Source organism: Poromitra crassiceps (genome assembly GCF_964638095.1).
Source record: "Poromitra crassiceps genome assembly, chromosome: 11".
NCBI lineage: Eukaryota > Metazoa > Chordata > Actinopteri > Beryciformes > Melamphaidae > Poromitra > Poromitra crassiceps.
In genome coordinates this window covers 53,593,180-53,614,059 of record NC_139643.1, presented here as the reverse complement: position 1 = coordinate 53,614,059, position 20,880 = coordinate 53,593,180, and the positions used below count along the sequence as shown (strand labels likewise).

The following is a 20,880-nucleotide window of genomic DNA, read 5'->3' as shown; positions in this document are numbered from 1 at the left end:
AAGTGACTGTTCTGCCTGTTCTATCGAATCACGCACGCACGCACGCGCACACACACACACACACACACACACAAACACAATACAGTATACACACTTGCCCAAGGGCACCCATAATCACAGGCACGTGAGGTGGTTCTAAAAATCAATTTATCGCAAAACTCTCTGAAAATCTCTGAAACCATGCTGTATTCAACTGCTAATGCCTACATAACAGAACATGATAAAAACTAACTCTTTTAGACAGAGAAAGCACACATTCTATTAGTTATTTTGAGATATTTTGTGTTCACAAAGTCCTAGCAGAAAATAATCCTCGGCTCTTGAAAGATGAGCCAGAATCCTCAAAAAAACCCTTGACAGAAGCTACCTACTAGGGGTGGGGGAAAAAATCGATTCACCTAAGTATCGCGATTTTTAATGTCACGATTTTTTGGATCGATCTTTTATTCCAGAATCGATAATCGCAAATTATTATTATTATTTTATTTTATTTTATTATTTTTTTATTTTTTTTTGGGTGCTTGCAGTCAGGCCACTCACTGAACAGCAGGCCAGGCGCCGCCTACTGGTTTACTAGTGGTTTTATTACTTTATTAATTAGTCTGAAGTAATTACACTTCAGGGTTAAAGTGGGTGCATCTCATTGTAAAATCTGGCTTCAAACGGCCCAAATTTCACGCACGTTGGCCCATATCGGCCTGGCCTGCTTGGTATCTAATGCCCGGCCTGAATTATGATCCCAGTCCGCCCCTGTTTTTAACTATATCGCCCAGCCCTACTCATAATATACAGTCTCTAGTGTATGATTCAACTTTTCCCATGTTCTAATCTAGTAACAAACTGAAAAAAGAAAAGAAAAAAATAAACAAAAATCGCAATAAATCGTAATATCGAATCGCAATAATCGTAGAATCGCAATACTTAAGAATCGCAATATAAATCGAATCGGCACCCAAGAATCGTGATAGTATCGAATCGGGAGATAAGTGAATCGCCACAGCCCTACTACCTACTGATTGGAAAAAACTGTTGGCAGTGAATGTGTTAAGAGGTCACCCTGAAAAAAAGCTATAGAGAGAAACATCAAAACATGCAGTATAAAAAGAACAGTCTAGGAATATAGCATAAGAGCTATTATAAAAAAGGTTAATTGACATAAAATGAGGACAGTATTGCAGTTAAACGAGACAGCAGTCAGCAACAAGCAATAAAAGGATTTAGCCTAGCTAAACAATTAGCAATCTATCACATGACAGACAAATCACAAATAGCACAGATGTTAGTAGACATAGCAGGAAGACAGCATTGCAACAAACAGGCAAGACATGTCAGCCTAACGAGACAAATGGCACTATCAGACCACATGACAAACACAGCACAATGAGCACAGACAGGCACAGAAGAGCAGACATGACAGCATAATAATTAAGTACTTTAATGTTGACAGAGCTTATTGGTTATCCACTTCTTTAAGTTAAAGGAACACTCCGCCCATTTTCAACCAGCTTTGTATCATTAGAACATCAGTAGTAGATCAGAAAACTGTAAACGGTTTTGAAGTCTGTCATTTAATTTGACAGTTATTGAGTGTTAAAGTGTCAAACTAGATGAATGATGAATAGTTTGACAGTTATTGAGAGTTGATTTGAGTTAATGAGTTATTAATTTGAGTTAGTGTGGACCAGTGATGTCACTGGTCCACACTTTAACACTCAATAACTGTCAAATTAAATGACAGACTTCAAAACCGTTTACAGTTTTCTGATATACTACTGATGTTCTAATGATACAAAGCTGGTTGAAAATGGGCGGATTGTTCCTTTAAGCTTAAATGAAGCATATGTTTTCAAATCTCTAATGTGTTTTGGAATTAAGTTCCACTCACGAGCAGCTTTAATTGAAAACGCAGATTGGCTAAAAGCACTTTTTCTTAACGGGATAGTGCAGTCCCCTCTCACTGCACTCCGTGTAGATTTATATATGGTTGATCCAGTGTTTACAAACTGTCTCAGTACAGGTGGAGCCAGTTCATGCAAAATTTTGTACATGAGACAGGAATCAGTATATTTAATCAGGTTTTCCCAATTTAAAAACTTGTATTTTGTTAATATTTTGCAATGATGATAATATTTGGGCTTTTTGTCAAGAACTTTGAGGGTTTGTTTGTACAAGGAGTGTAATGGTTTAAGAGCAGTATTACTTGCCTGAGACCAGGTTGTCAAGCAATATGTGAAGTGAGAGAATATCATTGAGTGCACATACATCATTGCAGCCTCTGTTGACATACAACTACGGATATATCTAAACTTGGCAAGGTTGAACTTAACTCGATTACAGACTTTTTTAATATGGGCTTTAAAAGAGAAATTGCTATCAATCAGCACTCCAAGGTACTTAAACTCAGAGACAACTTCTAATGTCTCCCTAGCTACAAATACATCTGCGCAACGGCTTTTAGTTTTGCTATAAAACATAGACACTGTTTTGGATACATTTAGTTGGAGGCAGTTTTGCTTTAACCATGCTGTAATATGTTGCATTGCATTTGTTAGCTGATCAGCAACTTGAGCTGCGTTGCTACCATAAACAAATATTACAGTATCATTATGCATACATTAAGGTGTTGGTATTGGAACAGACATTTGGCAGATCGTTAACATACAATGAAAATAAAAGTGAACCCAATATGGATCCCTGTGGAAATGGCAGATGATTGGAAATTCCTCACTCTAAGAAACTGAGATCGATTTGTCAAGTATGACTCTATCCATTTAATAGCATCTGAAGAAAAATTTAAAGTGGACAATTTTGATAAGACAACCTCATGATTAATGGTGTCGAAAGCCTTCTTCAGGTCCAGAAAAACAGCTCCAACAACCCCTCCTCTATCTAACAGAGACTTCACTTTCTCTATAAAAAAGCAATTGGCTGTCTCAGTTGAGTGGTTACTGCGGCAGCCAAATTGCATTGGATGCAATGGGGAAGAACTGCTATTTAACTATTTAATTATCTGTTCGGCTATACGTTTTTCAACAACCTTGGAAACCACAGGTAAAATGCTTATCGGCCTGTAGTTACAGGTAGAGAGGCGATTCCCGCCTTTGAATATTGGAGAAACAGCAGCTAATTTCCAAATACTTGGAAATGTTCCTTCAATAATTGAGAGGTTTATAATTTTGGTAATGGGACGGACTAATGATGCAGAAAGCTCTTTTAGGCAGGTTGTGCTCATACCAATGACATCCTTAGCTCTAGATGACCTAAGAGATCTAATCTAATCTAATTTAAATAACACTTGAAATTAAACTGCATTTGCCCATTTCAGGGAACTTGGTATGGAATGGTGTCTCTCAAGCAGCTGTAAGGAAGAACTGGAAGGTTTCACATGCCTCATGTATGGCCATGAGAAGAAAGTTGATGCAGTGCGTGTGAAGAGGAGATACGTCGAATGTGGACCTTGGACGTCTCCCACCACCAGAGTGCTGTCTCTCACCCCATCTTGATTGCTGCAACCATAGGGTGGCAGGCTATAAGCATGCAGCTACACATATATTTGAGCGGGCCAAGCCATATGACCCAGATCAGGCAAGTATGGTTCAATTGTTAATTGTGTTTGCTTTTTTTATTCATAAACAGAAGATGTATAAATTACACCTTGATTTTCACCAGGGATGGGAGAGGAACAAGGAGGGGGTACTCGAGCCTATATGCACCACCGGACCCACCATGCCCCCATCTCTGGTTGACCTACTGTACTTGATAAGGAGGCAGATAGCAAAGAGAAGGAAGAAGAGCAAGATGAGAACATTGACTTGAATCATGATGAAGAGGAATATTAGAACTAAAGCTTCCTCTACTAGAGCACTTCTGTTTTGGAAATTGCTCAGAAACAATAAAGTCATACATCTCTGCATGCACCATGTCTCTAGTTTGTGGTTGCAAAGGTTCATGATGCTATGAATATCCTAGAGGTAACCATAGGTTATTGATTTTCATACAGTAAGGTTTCAGAAAAGTGTCTCACTACAATGAAATAGCTACTCTGGGGACTAAGATAACACATAAATAGCCTACAATTGGGCTCATTGGATCCACAAGAGTGTCAGCTCTCCAGTCATACCCAATTTATGAAATTATGTTTAGGGACCCCAGTATGCAGAAAAGATCAAATACACCATATTTGTAATAGGCAGAAATGACACTTTTCTAGGCCTACTGATGCAAACAACTGCATGGTTCTTGCCCAAGACTGCATGACATGCATAGATCTGGCATGTCTATACAGGGAAGGCTTGTGGGTACCCATGTAATCCATTTTCATTAAGATATATTAAGGTCACAGGTCAAGGGACCATTTGGAAAATGGTCATGGTAGTTTTTTCCTTGCCAAAATGTTGCCTAACTTAAGTATTTTGTTATTTACCGGTACCCCCCTTACCGACAAGCTCGCATGACAAGCCTGATCCCATTGGAAACCTTAGGTTGTCTAGTTTCAAATGATACCTTTGCCCTAGCTCAAAATTTGAGCACATCACAGTCTCTGAAAGACAGTCTCGCCAGCGTTCCTACCAGTAATCCCGCGGGTCTGATAAGGGGTAATAAAACAGGAAAAAAACACATTTTGGACAGTTTTTTTTCTTGGGATCATCAAAATCTTTATTTTAGAAGTCCTATGGATGCCGAAAATCCAGATTAGAAAAATAAATAAAGGGGGTGCACGTGGACCCCTCATTTATGCCCTACTACCCCCCTGATACCCCCTGAGCACAACAGGCTGGGGTCCCCCCCCCCATGGACATTATCCCGTGGACACTACCCCCACACCCCCATATCACTTTAAAGGACTTTGCACTGTATAGTTTGAGATTGCTTTCTGTATTGCTCCATTTTCTGCTGTTGATACGAACGCTGCACTGCACTTGTACTAAGTCTAATTCCTCGTTTCTAATCTAATAACTCACAATGGCTTTTTTTATCTTGATTTCCTGCCCTTGCAGTCAAACTGCTGCTATATGCTTGATATGGGCAAATGATAAGGTGAATATATGCTTGTGAAACTTCTGCTCTTGGATTTATTCTCTGCGTCTGGATTTTTTTTTTTTTTTGCAAGCACAGAGTTGAGCATGGGCAGGGGCTAATGGAGGGTGAGTGCTGGTTTGAGGAAAAAGCCACAAAATCTGAACATGAATAAATCATGTTCTCAAATTGATCGACCACGTTCTTGAATAAAGATAGGTGAAAATCTCCATAATTTGGCATCCTTAACTCATTGAATGCCATGGACGTCCTTCGACGTCCAATTAAATAGTGACGTAGAATGCCACGGACGTCCTTCGACGTCCAATGCGTTTTTTGACGGTGGGACGTCGATCAAAGCCTTCCGCAGCTCCTGTACAACTATAGTAGCTATTGGAGGTGTATAACCTATTTTACGGACTCATTAGGTGGCGACAGTGCTTGCTCGGTGCAGTCCAGATTAGAGACAGGTCCGAGAAACAGCCTAAAAGCCGTGGATCAAAGACAAACCGATGCATGCTCCCAGAGCCATTTGCTCTGTCGCGGGAGCTGACATTGGCTCCGAACAGGAGTCAATCCGCGCTCACAACTGAGCCCCTCTGTCCCTGTCTGTCTGTCTGTCTGTATAGTTTCTCCACCCGATTAGCAGCCAGGAAAGCAGCCCCTGACGCCAAACCATTCAGCAATCCGGGTTGGCTCTTCCCTGCTGTGGCGCTGAGAGCCGACAGCAGCACACAAACGCAGCACTCCGAAAATATAATGGTTGCGTGAGGCTGTGTGCAGTGTGGGGAGGAGTTTACGGGGGGAGGGGGGAGGGGGGTGGTGCACGCAGGGCATCACACAACAACTACGTCACTACATCAGAAAATATTATCTTCAGACTCAGTGAATGTGCTTGAAATGCTGCATTTCACAAAAGGCGGATTATCTCAGCTAATAATTTGAAAAGCCTGAAAACGCTGAAAACAACCTATCTTCTCCGGCTCATAACTAAAGAACGGAAAATGGTATCAATAAACTTTTTTTTGCTGATGATACAATAGAGCCAGCTCGTTCTTGTGCGTGTTCGGTGTTTACATAGTAATATCACACAATATTCTGTGGGCCTCGAGAAATCACTGAAAACGCTCTGAAAACTCTGGCACTGGGAGCATCCGTTCTCCAAAAGTGGCTGGCACTCAATGAGTTAATATCTAAAAACAAGAATAGACCAGACATGACATGTACCCTCAATTCAAAGTGAATATTATAGAAAAGCATTGTTAAAAATAGCCTTCCTATTTTATTTCTACTTCCTTCTTATGGTCACTATGCAGTTAAACAACAGCTGTTACTGCCATGGAGCAAGCACTGTTAGTCACAAATCCATTTGACTCCATTTGACTCTGAAGTTGACAGCCAAAGACATACTGTAGGCGGTAGGGGCAAGGTTTTAGTGGCATCTAGCAAGGTTACCATAACTGCTAAAGGTCAAGTATGTGTCAAATTTTGAAGCAAGGCTCAGAGGTCTAGCAAACATTTTGTTTTGGAAAAAGAGTCATATTTAAAGATTAAAGTAATAGGTTCCATAGCAAGAAAAATGCTAAATTATCATGTGGCGTTCAAAAAAGAAATCTTACTTTTTTAAACAAGGTTTATTTTCAGTTTTTAAAGTAAATACAAGGTGATACAAAGGGATTATGGAGTAGACAATGGGCTCATAGCTCCGGTACGCCTCCCATTACCCACACACCCACCCAGGGCCGCCGCTCCCTACATGCGCACAACGCGTTGAGCGTAGGTCACCAAGTATCGCCTAGGGCATCATCCAGTGCAGGAATACCACGGTCAAACAGACCGGTGGATGCCCCGCAGTTTGGTAATGCCCCTTCTAAAATTAACTCTCCACACGGCCAGCTTGGCATTTTTGAACTGGCCACGGTGCCCCCTTAAAAGAAAGTTGCAGGATATCCTCGTTACTTACATGTGACGCAGTAAACAAACTCACGTTTCCCTCGTCACCAGTCATGCTGGACATCAGTACAAGTGCGAGATTCCTCTCATTCCCGCAAATATGTAAAGTAGCCTACGTAAATACTGCGTTGTGTAGTGGAAGCGATCATCTTGCTCTATAATGATCAGAACGGGTGTTGTTCAGAAAGGGAGATAAACAGCGGAAGATTGCATTTGGATTTTTTCTTGGTAGGGGGTGGGGGCACAATGAGAAAATGTATGCTTAGGGCACCCAAATGGCCAGCAGCGGCACTGCACCCACCCCACAGACACATAAAAGCATCATATTCCCACACCATTTGGCAAGATAGTGCAGAGAGTTACATTGCCCACACGTACACACACACACCAAAAAACAGGGTTGAAGGAACGTTTCCACATGGACGCAAAATTAATTGCATGGATTCTGAGTTTTCTTATAGGCAGATCACAGAGGGTAAGAGTGGGAAGTACCAGGTCAGAGGTGCGTTTCACCTCTATTGGCACACCACAGGGCAGCGTGCTGTCAACCTTTTTATATATTTTATACACAGATTGTTGTCGTAGCAGTTACCCTGGTCAGTATATAATTAAATTTGCGGATGATACCGCCGTGGTCAGCCTACTGGGACACGATGAAGTTGAACACGGCCCAGTTCTAAATGACTTTGTCAAATGGTGTGAGGCCTCACATTTGACTCTGAACATAGCCAAGACTAAAGAGGTTCATTTTGATTTTAGACAAGACCCTCCACTATCCACCCCATCTATGATCAAAGGAGAGGAGATTGAGGTGGTGACAGAATATAAATACCTTGGTCTGATTATAGATCACAAATTATCTTGGGACCAATGCGTGGATGCTATCTTTAAGAAGGGCCAACAGCGCTTGTATTTCCTTAGGAAATTGAGCTTTTTTAACGTTGATAACAAAATTCTTACTCTTTTTTATAAGTCAGTTATTGAGAGTATTCTTTGTTATTGTATTGTATGCTGGTACGGACATTCCAAAGTTACTCACAAAAATAAATTGGGAAAGATTGTTAAGATCTGTGGAAAAATCATGGGGCAACAGCAGGCTGACCTGTACCACCTGTACTTGACTAGGCTGACCGTGAAGGCAGACAAGGTCTGCTCAGACAAAACCCATCCACTGTCAGCAGAGTTTCAGCTACTCCCTTCTGGTCGGAGGTACACATACCCCAAGATCAGAACCAACAGAGCGAAACATTCCTTTATCCCCATGTCAATCATCCAGCTAAATAAGATGTGAGTTTCAGGGAAGCTGAAGTTTTTATTTGTTGTTTTATTGTTATCAGATATGCACTTTAAATATGCAGGGCTGCTAACACGTGCACTTTAAATATGCAGGGCTGCTAACACGTGCACTTTAATACACAGCATTATTGCGTATTTTTGTAGTATTTTTGACCACTACAGATGATTTTATGATTTTTATGAGTTGTGTATGTTTTTATTTCAATGTGTCTGTGTCCTCATGTACTGTGCTGTACAACAAATTGCCTCCTTGGAGGACATTAAAGTTTTCTACTACTACTACTACTACTACTACTACTACGGGGGGTAAAGTAAAAAGGTGAGAGTCAAACGAATCAATCTCGACTCAAACCTCTACAAAATCAAGAAATGTCTTCCATGTTGAATAAAATATGGATTAGGGATGTTCATCAGTTATCGAAAATCGATAATTGATCGTTAAGGAATGGAATCGATCATGTGGAATTTTTATCGATTATTGTTATTATTAATTAATTAAAAAAAAAATTGCAGACTAGGTTTGGGTGGAATTCGTTCCTCCTCGCCCCACTCCATTGCACAGCCGACTAACGTGAGGTGGAGCTTCATATAGTCTCTAGTTTTCTGGCTGGGCACGGGCCTTTGTGCCAACAAAACTGTTTTAAATAATTCACACGGGCATGCGCCGGGGACAGCAGAGTGTTGGAGAGGAGACACATTGAAATAAAGAGTTCATTGAGGAGAACACGTTGTCTTTCGTATTTTCTGCCATACGCATTCATTTTGTAAAAAAATATATATATACTGTATATATATTATTAATATGATCGATAATCGATAATAGAGGGTATGTACGTGATGTCACAGAGGCAGAAGTCACTGTGGGGTCACGCCCACTGAGTCACAGCAAGACTGAGCTTGAATGCAGTAATCAGCCTAGATAACTGACACCTGTTGCTCAGGGAGGAATTTGACACTCAATTTGACACTCATTCCTGATTGAGGGGGCGTCTTCCAGTGGGTGTGCATACCCTCTATTGATCGTTAACTCATTGAGTGCCAGCCACTTTTGGAGAACGGACGCTCCCAGTGCCAGAGTTTCAGAGCGTTTTCAGTGATTTCTCGAGGCCCACAGAATATTGTGTGATATTACTATGTAAACACTGAACACGCACAAAGAACGATGAGACTCTATTCTATCATCTGCAAAAAAAAGTGTATTGATCCCATTTTCCGTTCTTTAGTTATGAGCCGGAGAAGATAGCTTGATTCATCCAAAAACAGCAATTTTTTTCTAGAAGCTGAGATAATTGGCCTTTTGTGAAATTAAACATTTCAAGCACATCACTGACTCTGAAGCTAATCTTTTCTAATGTAGTCACACCTCAAAAATAATTTCCTTCAATAAAACAGTTTAGGCCAGGGAATTTTGTTTGGCAGAATAATATTTTTAGCTACAACCAGCAGCGCTGGCCCCTGCGTGCGCTGCTGGTTGCAGCTTCTTGCTGGTCTTGATTTGCTGCTGGTGGGCATCGGATATTCTGGCTTGCGTTTGTCAATCCTGTCCTGCTGCCTGGGTCTGTCTGGGTGTTGCGTGCTGCTCTGCATGCACCCCCCCCCCCGCCCCGCCCCGCCTCGCCTCGCCCCGCCTCGCCTCGCCTCGCCTCAACTGCACACTCCTCCTCCTGTCTGTGGTGGCTCTCTGCTGAGTTTGCTGTGCGCACAGTGAAGGGTGCGCAACATCCAGTTTTTTTACAGCGTTCCGCGTGTGTTTGTCACCGGCAACGATGCTTCCAGTTGAGAATAATAACAACTCCACGGTGTGGATGTGCGGATGTGCTGTCGCAACCGACACGGAGCGGCTCAATTGTGGGAGCAGATTGGCTGCTGCAGGCACAGCTGCAGTAACGTGCTTCAGCATATCGATGCATACGGATGCGATGCGATTTCCGTTTCCATAACGACTTCTTCTTTGTTTTTTCCTTGCCTTTCTGTTATGTGGAGAGCACTGTCGCCACCTAAGGGTTCTGTAAAATAGGTTATAGACCTCCAATAGCTACAATAGTTGGACCAGAGATGTATCAGGGATTGATCCACGTCCCACCGTCAAAAAACGCAATTGACGACAATCGTCGTCTTTGGCACTCTACGTCAGTATTTGAATTGACGACAGCTGTCGTCATTGGCATTCAATGAGTTAATTTTCCCCGATTTTCGATTATGGAAATTTTTCAAAATGAACATCCCTAATATGGATACTGATCCTCTCATGGTATATCTGACTTTTTTTTTGTTTTAATGACTGCATAACCTCCCTAATCCAACGTGCAAAAGTGGGAAGGGAAGCCTCCTTCCATTTGAACAGTATCAATCTCCTAGCTAGTAAAGTGGTGTAGGCTATAAATTCAACTGTGTAGCATTTAAGTGTGCACCAGCTAGAACGACCCCAGAAATGGCACTCAAAGGAGAAGGTTCTAAAGGATCCTGCAAGACAGTGGCCAGGGCCTCAAAAATGAGTTGCCAGAACTGAATTAATTTCGGACAGGACCCGGACATACTGTATGAAAGAGGCTGGTGGTAGCATCTATCACATTGAGTCTAACTCTGGGTTCATTTTAGCCAACTTTTCTTTCGAGTAATGAGGGCAATGGACCACTTTAAACTGAATAACCCTATGCCTCATGCATATATTATAGAGGGTATGCACACCCACTCGAACACGCCCCCTCAATCGGGAACGAGTGTCAAAATGAGTGTCAAGTTCCTCCCTGAGCAGCAGGTGTTACTTATCTAGGCTGATTACTGCATTCAAGCTCAGTCTTGCTGTGACTCAGTGGGCGTGACCCCACAGTGACTTCTGCCTCTGTGACATCACATGCATACCCTCTATTGTAGAGGTGTGTATTCTCTTGATTATTAGATCCCAAACTTTGTCAGAAATAGATATTTCATCATCACTGATGACGCGTCCTAGCGCATGCGGCAGTAGTGTATTTGAGAATATAGAATCCTGGCTTGCCTCTGGCCAGTGACACTTAGGAAAGACTAGGTGACAACCAAGTATAGTTTGGTGACGAGCTGGAGAGACAGTTGACGGCCGGAGAGACGGCAACCGGTACGGGATGGGATTAGCACCCCATCTTGGCTCTCTCGTGAGGGAGAAATCCACAAACGCTAAGGATTAGCCTCCTGAAAATCTGCGCAAAGATCGGCGCGGCCTGGGGTCCTTCAGGCTAGAGCGAGGTGCTCGACGCAGGTAAATGACGTGCAGCGCGCACAGGCCCTCTTGAGGCGTCCTTGAGGCATCCTCTCAGCCTCTGGATTGCCTTTGCCACGGGAGGGTCTGGTGAGACAAAGGAGGAGCACGGCCGGGAGTAACCCACAGAGCCTAGATCCTCCATGCACCGAAGGGCCAATACTGCGGCGTAGCACTAACTCTATTGCAGCGGATTGGGCGTTCTCTCTTACCCCTCCCGCGGGCAACGTTGCAGACAGAGTAGTAAGGCTGATCCGTGAGCGGCTTCTGGGACGCGAGTCGGGGTCTTAATTGGCCTCGGCTGGGTCTACTGGGCGAGGGTGTATGATGTTGACAGACCCGAAACACCTTACGACCCCAGATAACATCACTGATGACGCGTCCTAGCGCATGCGGCAGTAGAGTATTTGAGAATATTTCCATGTCGTTCTCCCATCTATTTTTGATGGGCCTGCGTCTTCCGTGAGGAAGAAGCCCAAAAACCCACGAGAGGCCTTTTAGGAGGGCCATTCAAGCCGCAAGTGGAGACTGCAGTACCACCAAGTACTGGTACTGCATGGTGTCCACTAAGATACCATCACCTCGGAATGAGATGTTTGGAGCGGGGGAGTCTGGTGCAGCGCACAGGTCGTAGACCTGGTGAGACGAGGGAGGAACCCGGCCGGGTGGCAACCCACAGAGCTCGGTCCCTCTACGTACCAGAGCTCTCTCCCTCCCCCGGTCCCGGCAGAGTAGTTCCGGAGCAGCGGATTGAGTGGCCCTGACCGCATGACCACCTTCGACCCTCCCTATAGGGCTGACCGTGGGTAGCTACTGGGACGTAAGTTGGGGCTTGGCCAGCCCCGGCTGGGTCACCTGGGCGAGGGTGTATGATGTTGCGAGACCCGAAACATCCTATGACCCCAGGGTACATCACTGAGGATACGTCCCAGTTATGCATCCATGCGATGTTTTTTCTTTCTTTGAGGGGTTCCAGTGGAACTTGGTCAAGAGTATTGGTTTGATTGTATGGTAAAGTATACTGATATAACCTTTTACAGCAGGGTTACGTGTAGATATAATTGGTATAATAGGCAGTGTTTCCCCTACCATTCTACAGGCCTGGCAGGCCCGCCAGGCCAGATTTCTTTTTTTTTTCTTTTTTTTCTGCTCTCCCCAAAATTTCAATAAACCTTTATGGCATATTATTAGAATACAGCAATACTGGTGTTGACAGTGTCGACAGTAATAAAAGATGCCAAATCATTCAAAACAATTAAGCATTTTGCTTTTAGGAGCATCGTGCCAGCGTGCAGCGCTGTTCCAAAATATGTCAATGTGTCGTTCCCTGCAAAACGCACATCCCATAATACAACTGTTCGCATCGCATCCCATAATAGTATGATGATACTTGGGATGCCATTGCAAACATAGATGTGAACAGGTTAGCTAAAAGTTTAGCGTCGCCAGCGACGGCCTCACCATTGCGGTCGAGGTACGTTTCGAAATCCCTCCAGGCCTCAAAATTTTTCTAGGGGAAACACTGATAGGGTTTTAGGCGGACGCACTGGAAAATGACCCAAGTTGGAACGAGTAAAGTCACGAATCTGCAAATATCTAAAAAAGTGAGCGGGGATAGATTAAACTTAACGGAGAGCTGATTGAAAGATGCGAAGGTGTCCTCAATAAATAGGTCCTCCAGAGTGGAAATTCCCTTCAGTCTCCAAAGTTCAAAAGTAATAGAATAAAGAAATAGGAGGGAAAGCATGATTCTTTGTGATAGGGGTAGAGATCTTTGAATTCAAAGGCCTGTCTAAATTGCTTCCAAATCTTGATAGACTCACATACAACTGGATTGAGTGTGAATTTTGATATAGGCCCAGAGAGTGATGAGCAGAGAAAAGAATGTACAGATGCTTGAGAGACAGTTGACCATTCCACCAGCTGCACAGGGTTTCTGAAGGACAGTTTTACATATTTGAGGCATTTTACCATTCCAAATAAATGATGAGACAATTTGATCTAACGAAAAAAAGAATGATTTTTTATATAAACTGGTACTGATTGAAAAAAGTAAACAAATGTAGGCAACATGTTCATTTTAACGGCGTTGATACTAGGGATGTTTATTTTGAAAAATTTCCATAATCGAAAATCGGGGAAAATTAAAGATCAATTATCGATTATCGATCAAATTAATAATAATATATATATATATATTTTTTTTTTACAAAATGAATGCCTATGGCAGAAAATACGAAAGACAACGTGTTCTCCTCAATGAACTCTTTATTTCAATGTGTCTCCTCTCCAACACTCTGCTGTCCCCGGTGCAAATTCCCCATGTTTAAAACAGTTTTGTTGGCACAAAGGCCCGTGCCCAGCCAGAAAACTAGAGACTATATGAAGCTCCACCTCACGTTAGTCGGCTGTGCAATGGAGTGGGGCGAGGAGGAACGAATTCCACCCAAACCTAGTCCGCAAAAAAAAAAAATAATAATAATAATAATAATAATAACAAAATCGATAAGAATTCCACATGATCGATTCCATTCCTTAACGATCAATTATCGATTTTCGATAACTGATGAACATCCCTAGTTGATACGACCTACGAGAGAGGGAGCCCAGACCAGCGTTCCAAATCTGGTTTAGTACGACCCAGCAGAGGAAAATAAATAAATAAAAAAGATTTTAACTGTGGCTAATTCTATGTTCTGAAAGTGCACTAAGTGTTTACTATGCCGTGTTTGGGGTGTGCAAGAAATGGCTGAGATTTCACTTTACAAAATGGCACTACTTACTTTCAACTTGAGTAAACGCAGTGTTCAAGATTGAATATGCTTTAATTCATGACTGAAACCACGAGTTTGCCCTCAGGCTTAAAGGAGGCAAGAAGGTTGAGCCGAATACTTGGATGAAATTAGTAACTGCTACAGATAATGTACTTTTTAAAGTATGAGTATCATCCAAGTAGCTACAATGTATCAATATCCATACTTGTGACCATACCAATACCAGTGACTGATACAAATAGTACTTCATCCAATACCTTTTTTTAGACATACTTTGAATGTGGCAGCATCTCAGCATGCTCAACTGCAGCCATGCCCACTTTCAGCCTAAAGTCGTGGCTACCTTTCAATCAATTTAAGCCTTCGTCATTATGGGGAAGAATATTGCATCCAGTAACTATTCCTTCACCTGGGATGCCATGCCATTAGCTGGCTGTGTCCCGGTGATGGATGGGTACAGGGGGGCTGGGAATCACAGGAACGGGCCTGGGAGGGGAAGGAGGGGGGGGGATCGGGGTGCGACTATGCTAGTTATTCCCCCTGCTCGGCCCCACCGGGATATTAATACACATCTCTTGGCTGACATTGTCTGCAGGATTATAATAAGGGAACGTGCGTGTGTGTGTGTGTGTGTGTGTGTGTGTGTGTGTGTGTGTGTGTGTGTGTGTGTGTGTGCGTGCGTGTGTGTGTGTGTGTGTGTGAAAGACACAGACCCATAAACAGAAGTAGAGAAAGACAGAGTTCAGATGGTGTGGAAGTGGCTAGAATTGTTTTGTAATAGGCTCTATACACGCTACCATGTTTGACACACTTGCGGTCCTAGAGCTCAACAGTCACATGACACCTCGGTTCCAGAAAAGTTTTCTCCCCTTCATATTCTGTAATGAGATTTTGATTTTTAGCCATAATGTCATAACCAACAAGGTAAACTTACAACGGGCGAGCTAGTCCTGAAACAATGGTATATGTTAGAAGCCACTAGTCTGTCTGATATCATCCATGTTTATTTTTAAAAAATTGTATTCGATGTCATGTAGAAGTGCTACACTACCCACAATTCTAAAGTGTATTACTGACGTCTTTGATTTGTGGAGCTCGCTGTGTGGTCATCTGTGATTGGTGGAGCACAGTGGGCCGGGCCCTGCACTAATTTCTCTCTCTGGCTCTTCTCTCTCTGACTAGGCTCTTTCTGTTCTGCCAATTGTCTGTCTGCTATTAAAGGAGAATTTCGGTTTTTTACACCACAGTCCTTATTTCCAGCTTAAAATATGATCTTTTACTCACCCAAATAACTTTGGTTTCATTCGGATGTCCACAGACGATTTTGAGCTCGGAGTATCATCCTCAAACAGGCTATAACGGGCGCAAACGGGGCCACATGCATGCGCTCTGTAAATAACAAATTTTCTGTCACATCGCGGTTCATTGCGGTTGTTATATAATTATGAGAACATGAATTAGCGATCTAACTAACCTCTTGTGCTCCCGACTGCCGACAGCCTGCTGTTTGCTGTCCGAGTGTCCATCACAGATAACACCTTCCGCTTTATCTCCCGCTGCTGTTTGTTGTTGTCGATATGTGGCCTTATTCCAGACGAGCGGCAATTGAATTGAATCGTCCATAATCTTGACATCAGATCATATCTATATGCCAAGCTAGGCTGCTAAGCTAACAACAACATACTGTAACAGACGGGTCAACTCTGACCTGCCCCGGATGGGCTTACAGTGCTTATGTTCTTCTTCTGTGGTTTCTCTAACAGAAGCGCTTCTCACTGCTTCTTCTGAAGCACATCCGGGGCAGGTCAGAGTTGACTTGTCTGTTACAGTATGTTGTTGTTAGCTTAGCAGCCTAGCTTGGCATATAGATACTGCCATAATGAACCGCGATGTGACAGAAAATGTGTTATTTACAGAGCGCATGCATGTGGCCCCGTTTGCGCCCGTTATAGCCTGTTTGAGGATGCTACTCCGAGCTCAAAATCGTCTGTGGACATCCGAATGAAACCAAAGTTATTTGGGTGAGTAAAAGATCATATTTTAAGCTGGAAATAAGGACCGTGGTGTAAAAAAACGAAATTCTCCTTTAATGAGTGGATGGCCAATAATTTTCTCCAGTTAAACCCCAACAAGACTGAGGTCCTTATTATTGCTCCGGATAGTATTGTTCCCAAGGTTACTCAGTGTATGGGGCAGTGTCGGTCCTGACCTCCCAGGGGCCCTAAGCAAGATTCTGCTAAGGGGCCGTCCTACCTGGCCTTTTGTCTTTGCCACACAGTCGCACCTGACACCCTCAGTGCTCCCACTACAATCCTCCCTCCTTTAAAACAGTTTGCTCCATCTGTCAATCTCAGAGTAAGTAGACATACAGAACAGAATGAGGTATAAACAAACATTATTTATTGAATATAATATTTTTAATATAATCTTAAGATAAGTGAATATTAACATTAATATAAACAAGAAATAGTAGAAAATATAAAATGTAGAAAAATACAACACTGAGCTTTGGCTCTGCTGCCTGGTAATTAGTCTAGTCTTCACACAATTAGCTTTGGCTATACAATGTAAACATAAGCCTATAGGCTACAGTATGGCTGCAGGCAGCTTTGTCTCAAAATAGTAGTACAGTAAAAATATTAAACATATATAACTGTGCAATTAGCTTATAGTATGCCCAACAGTTTTAAGTTGATATTTAATCAATAGCTATTTAGTCAATGTCAATACCTTGCTTTCAATCTTGCATTACTCCAGAGTAGACTTTTAACTAAATCTTGACTGAGTTTGATAGACTAGATTGTCTTGTTTATTATTGTCACTGTAGTTTTTGGCCTTGTTATTGTTTGTTTTGCTGTTATTTTGCATTGTGTCTTTCTTTTTTGTGTGCACAGTGCACCACCCCCAACTATAAAGATAATTTTCTCCCTGAGAATATTATCTATCTATCTATCTATCTATCTATCTGTCTGTCGATCTATGAGGAGTGATCCAGATCCTGTCTATTTTGCTAAATAAATGTCATTGTCACTGTCATTTTGTACACGCGCGACGTGTTTATAGTAGCCTATAGTCTATGAACACCATTGCAAGTTGACGTTTATACTAGTCAGAGAACACTGCACACTTGGAACTGTGGCTAGCATTACAACAACAAGCATGCACTAGGTTAGCAAACATACACAGACAGACTACAGCAAGCTAGAGAGATTGCAAGCTGCGTTAGCGCCTCAACTAACGTGACGTTAGTTAGCTTGTCAGTCACAACGTCAACAACAACAGTGTGCAACACATGTCTTACCTGACTGCTCTGGCGCAGTTCAGTTTGACGCTGCTTCTTCTTCTTTTTTTCATAGCCAGAGGGATAAACACGCTTCATATTTCAGAGAGCAAACTTGCACTGTCTCCATGGATGCTAAACAAACACTTGTTTGGGGAAGGCGAGGGTGCGTGTGCAAGAAGAGTTGAAACTGCTTTTTGGCCAATAGAGTGCCGCAGGGATGACGTATTTTTGTAGTCGGAACGCGGAAGTCCCGGACTTCCGTGTCCTTCACTGTTTCTGCCAGCTCTGAGCTAGCGACAGGAGACTGCAGAGAATGATCACAAGTTTGCATTTTTTCGGCGGTCGCTATGGCTACTAGCCTACTACGCTAGTACTTACGCTTCTCTGTACTCACAAAGACCGGAGACAAGACATATCGCGGGCGAGTCCGGAAGTAAACCGGAAGTGCCCAGGAAACTTGTCTATAAGACGTTCCGGTGAGGTTTTTCAAAGTAAAACAACGAATCTGCACATTATAGAGCAGACACAGGCGAAAAAATGATTATTTTCCACATTAAACTAATAAACAGGATTTAAATGAAGCTCTACAATACAAATGATGTTTCTGTATGACAATAACTGTTTCAATAACATTGAGAACGTTCTTCTCAGTTTCTTAATAGATAAAAGCTGTTCACTGGAGTGCATAGCCTTTACAAATTGGACACTGGACAGGTTTGTGTTCAAAGTGGCGGCCTGTCAAACCCACCCAAACGCCCTATGGTGACCAGTGTTGGGCAAGTTACTTTCAAAATGTAATATACTACATATTACTAGTTACTTTCATTTGAAAGTAATAAGTTACTTTACAATATTACTGTCTGTGTAGAGTAACTCGTTACTTGTTACACTACTTTTGCATTACTTTCACCAAAATAACAGCAGTAGCAGAATGACATTGCCACCCTGGAACCACCCCAAAAAAGAATTTCAATCGTCTTGAAGTCAGTGTAAACAATCCAAAATTCTAAATGTTATTATTTTCCTTTGTTATTGTCATCTGTAGTGGTTATTTGCATAAAACAGACAGTTTGATTAGGAAATGATTGTATCTTTATTTAAATTAGTGCTTTGATTTTTTTAAATGTAACTCCATTTGCAGTGTTGGGCAATTTACTTTCAAAATGTAATATACTACATATTACTAGTTACTTTCATTTGAAAGTAATAAGTTACTTTACAATATCACTTTCCGTGTAGAGTAACTTGTTACTTATTACACTACTTTTGCATTACCTTTACCAAAACAACAGCAGCAGCAGAATGACATCACCGCCCCGGAACATCCCGAAAAATTATTTCAACCGCCTGGAAGTCAGTGTAAACAATCCAAAATTCGAAATGTTATTCTTTTCCTTTGTTATTGTCATCTATAGTGGTTATTTACATAAAAACACAGTTTGATTAGGAAATTATTGTATCTTTTTTGAAAATGTGCTTTGATTTAATAAAATGTGACTCAATTTGTAACTTGAGTTACTTGACAAAGTAACTGGTATAATATTACTGAAATCCTATAAGTAATAAGTTATATTACTGAGTTACTGCTAAAAGTAATATATTACATGTAGTATGTTACTTTTGTAATGAGTTACCCCCAACACTGTCAATTTGTAACTTGAGTTACTTGACAAAGTAACTGGTATATTACTGAAATCCTATAAGTAATAAGTTATATTACTGAGTTACTGCTAAAAGTAATATATTACATGTAATATGTTACTTTTGTAATGAGTTACCCCCAACACTGATGGTGACATTTCTGGACAGCCGCTGATCAGCAGACACACCCGTGTCCAAGATGTCAGCACAAACCATATATGCACCCGCTCGGGGAGACCTCCTCTATGACATCACACTCTCAGCTAAGGCCAGTATGAGTAAAAAAAATATGGCGGCCCGTCAAACCCACCCAAACGCCCTATGGGTTAGGGCGTTTGGGTAGGGTTATCTCCTGCCCATAGCAAGTGCCTCTTATTGTATTTATCACAAGCTTCCTGAATCCTGTGGTGTATATCCCATTACTCTTGCCGTAACTGAACGCAGTGTGTTCTGAGTAAACATACATTAGCGTATCATATAAAATATATACCTGTTTCATCGTTGGTTGAAATCATCAAACTGAATAAGCGTTAACTGCAAGGCAGCCTCGCAATGCGAGTTCTAGTATGAACCTTCAACATTGAGGACAGTATAAGTCGTACAGACTCAGTAGACGCACGCACAGTCAACATAAAGTCTTACATTATCATACATGATCTAAAATAAATAAAATGAAATAATCTCATCGCTGGTTGGAATCATGAAACTAAATTAGCGAGGTAGCCTTGCATGCACGTTCCAGTAGGAACCTTCCTTGGTAGTATGCCAAAATGCAGAAGTTATTTCCAATAAGTCAATAGCCGACTAGTCTCGCTGTCCAGCCTCCTCTCCCTTCCGTCCGAGGAGTCTGGCACCGTAGGTCTCCATAGTGGGATTGCAATGGGTGGTGCTTAGCGGCAGTGCCCTTGGAAAATAGTTTCAAACAATCCAACTTGCCGTTTTCAGCTTGTAGCAATGAGCTAGCGTGTAGGTTTCTGCCGTTAGCTTGCTAGCTAGTTAGCGTTGTTGTTTTCACTGAGGCGGCAGGGCACTATTTACAGACTTTGAAGCAGGCGCGCCGAGATCGAACCCCACTCGAGGATTTATTTTTTCTCTCTAAACATAGCCGTTGTGGGAGCGGCATATTTCAACGTTGTGGGCAAGTAGACGAATTACGTCGCTACAATTTCCATTCCGGATATATAATTAGACCCTGACTAGATGTAGTGGTTTGAGTGACGTGCAGCAGACGGTCGTTATACGTGAAAATGTTTGCTGGGTAGCCTGCAGCAAACATTTCACCATGCACCAAGGGATTTTATCCGCCATAAATTTTTCCATAGACATCTAGTAGATGCTCCTAAAAATAGTTTTACTTGGTCAAACCAAGCAATTCATCTATCTTTAGAATTGGGAGAGACTATAGAACATTTCTCTTGGACCAAAAGAATAATTAAAATTACCTTTTTTTTTGTCCCAGTGAAATGTTATATGGTCTCCCCTGATATTAAATATAGCTGAATGGCTTGGTTTGACCAAGTATATAATATTATAAGCATTTTACAATATGGAAAAATTATTGAAATTCCTTGGTGCGTATGCCTAACCCAGAAGAGGGTGTGACTTTGACACTAATAATTGGATACCACACTGAACAGCCTGAGCTACAAAATCAGCCGACCCCCAAATTTATTATCTTAAGT

General features: G+C 42.0%; 1 protein-coding gene across 1 annotated transcript in view; it reads right to left on the bottom strand.

Moving 5' to 3' along the window:
* LOC310785653 (tropomyosin alpha-1 chain-like) overlaps positions 1-17,710 on the bottom strand; it is a 79,126-nt gene extending 61,416 nt beyond the window's left edge. The window contains exon 1 of the mRNA XM_083646798.1: positions 17,576-17,710. Coding sequence (XP_083502924.1) covers positions 17,576-17,628 — 53 coding nt within the window. The 5' untranslated portion in view covers positions 17,629-17,710. The remainder of the gene's footprint in view (positions 1-17,575) is intronic.
* Positions 17,711-20,880: the final 3,170 nt, after the last annotated feature.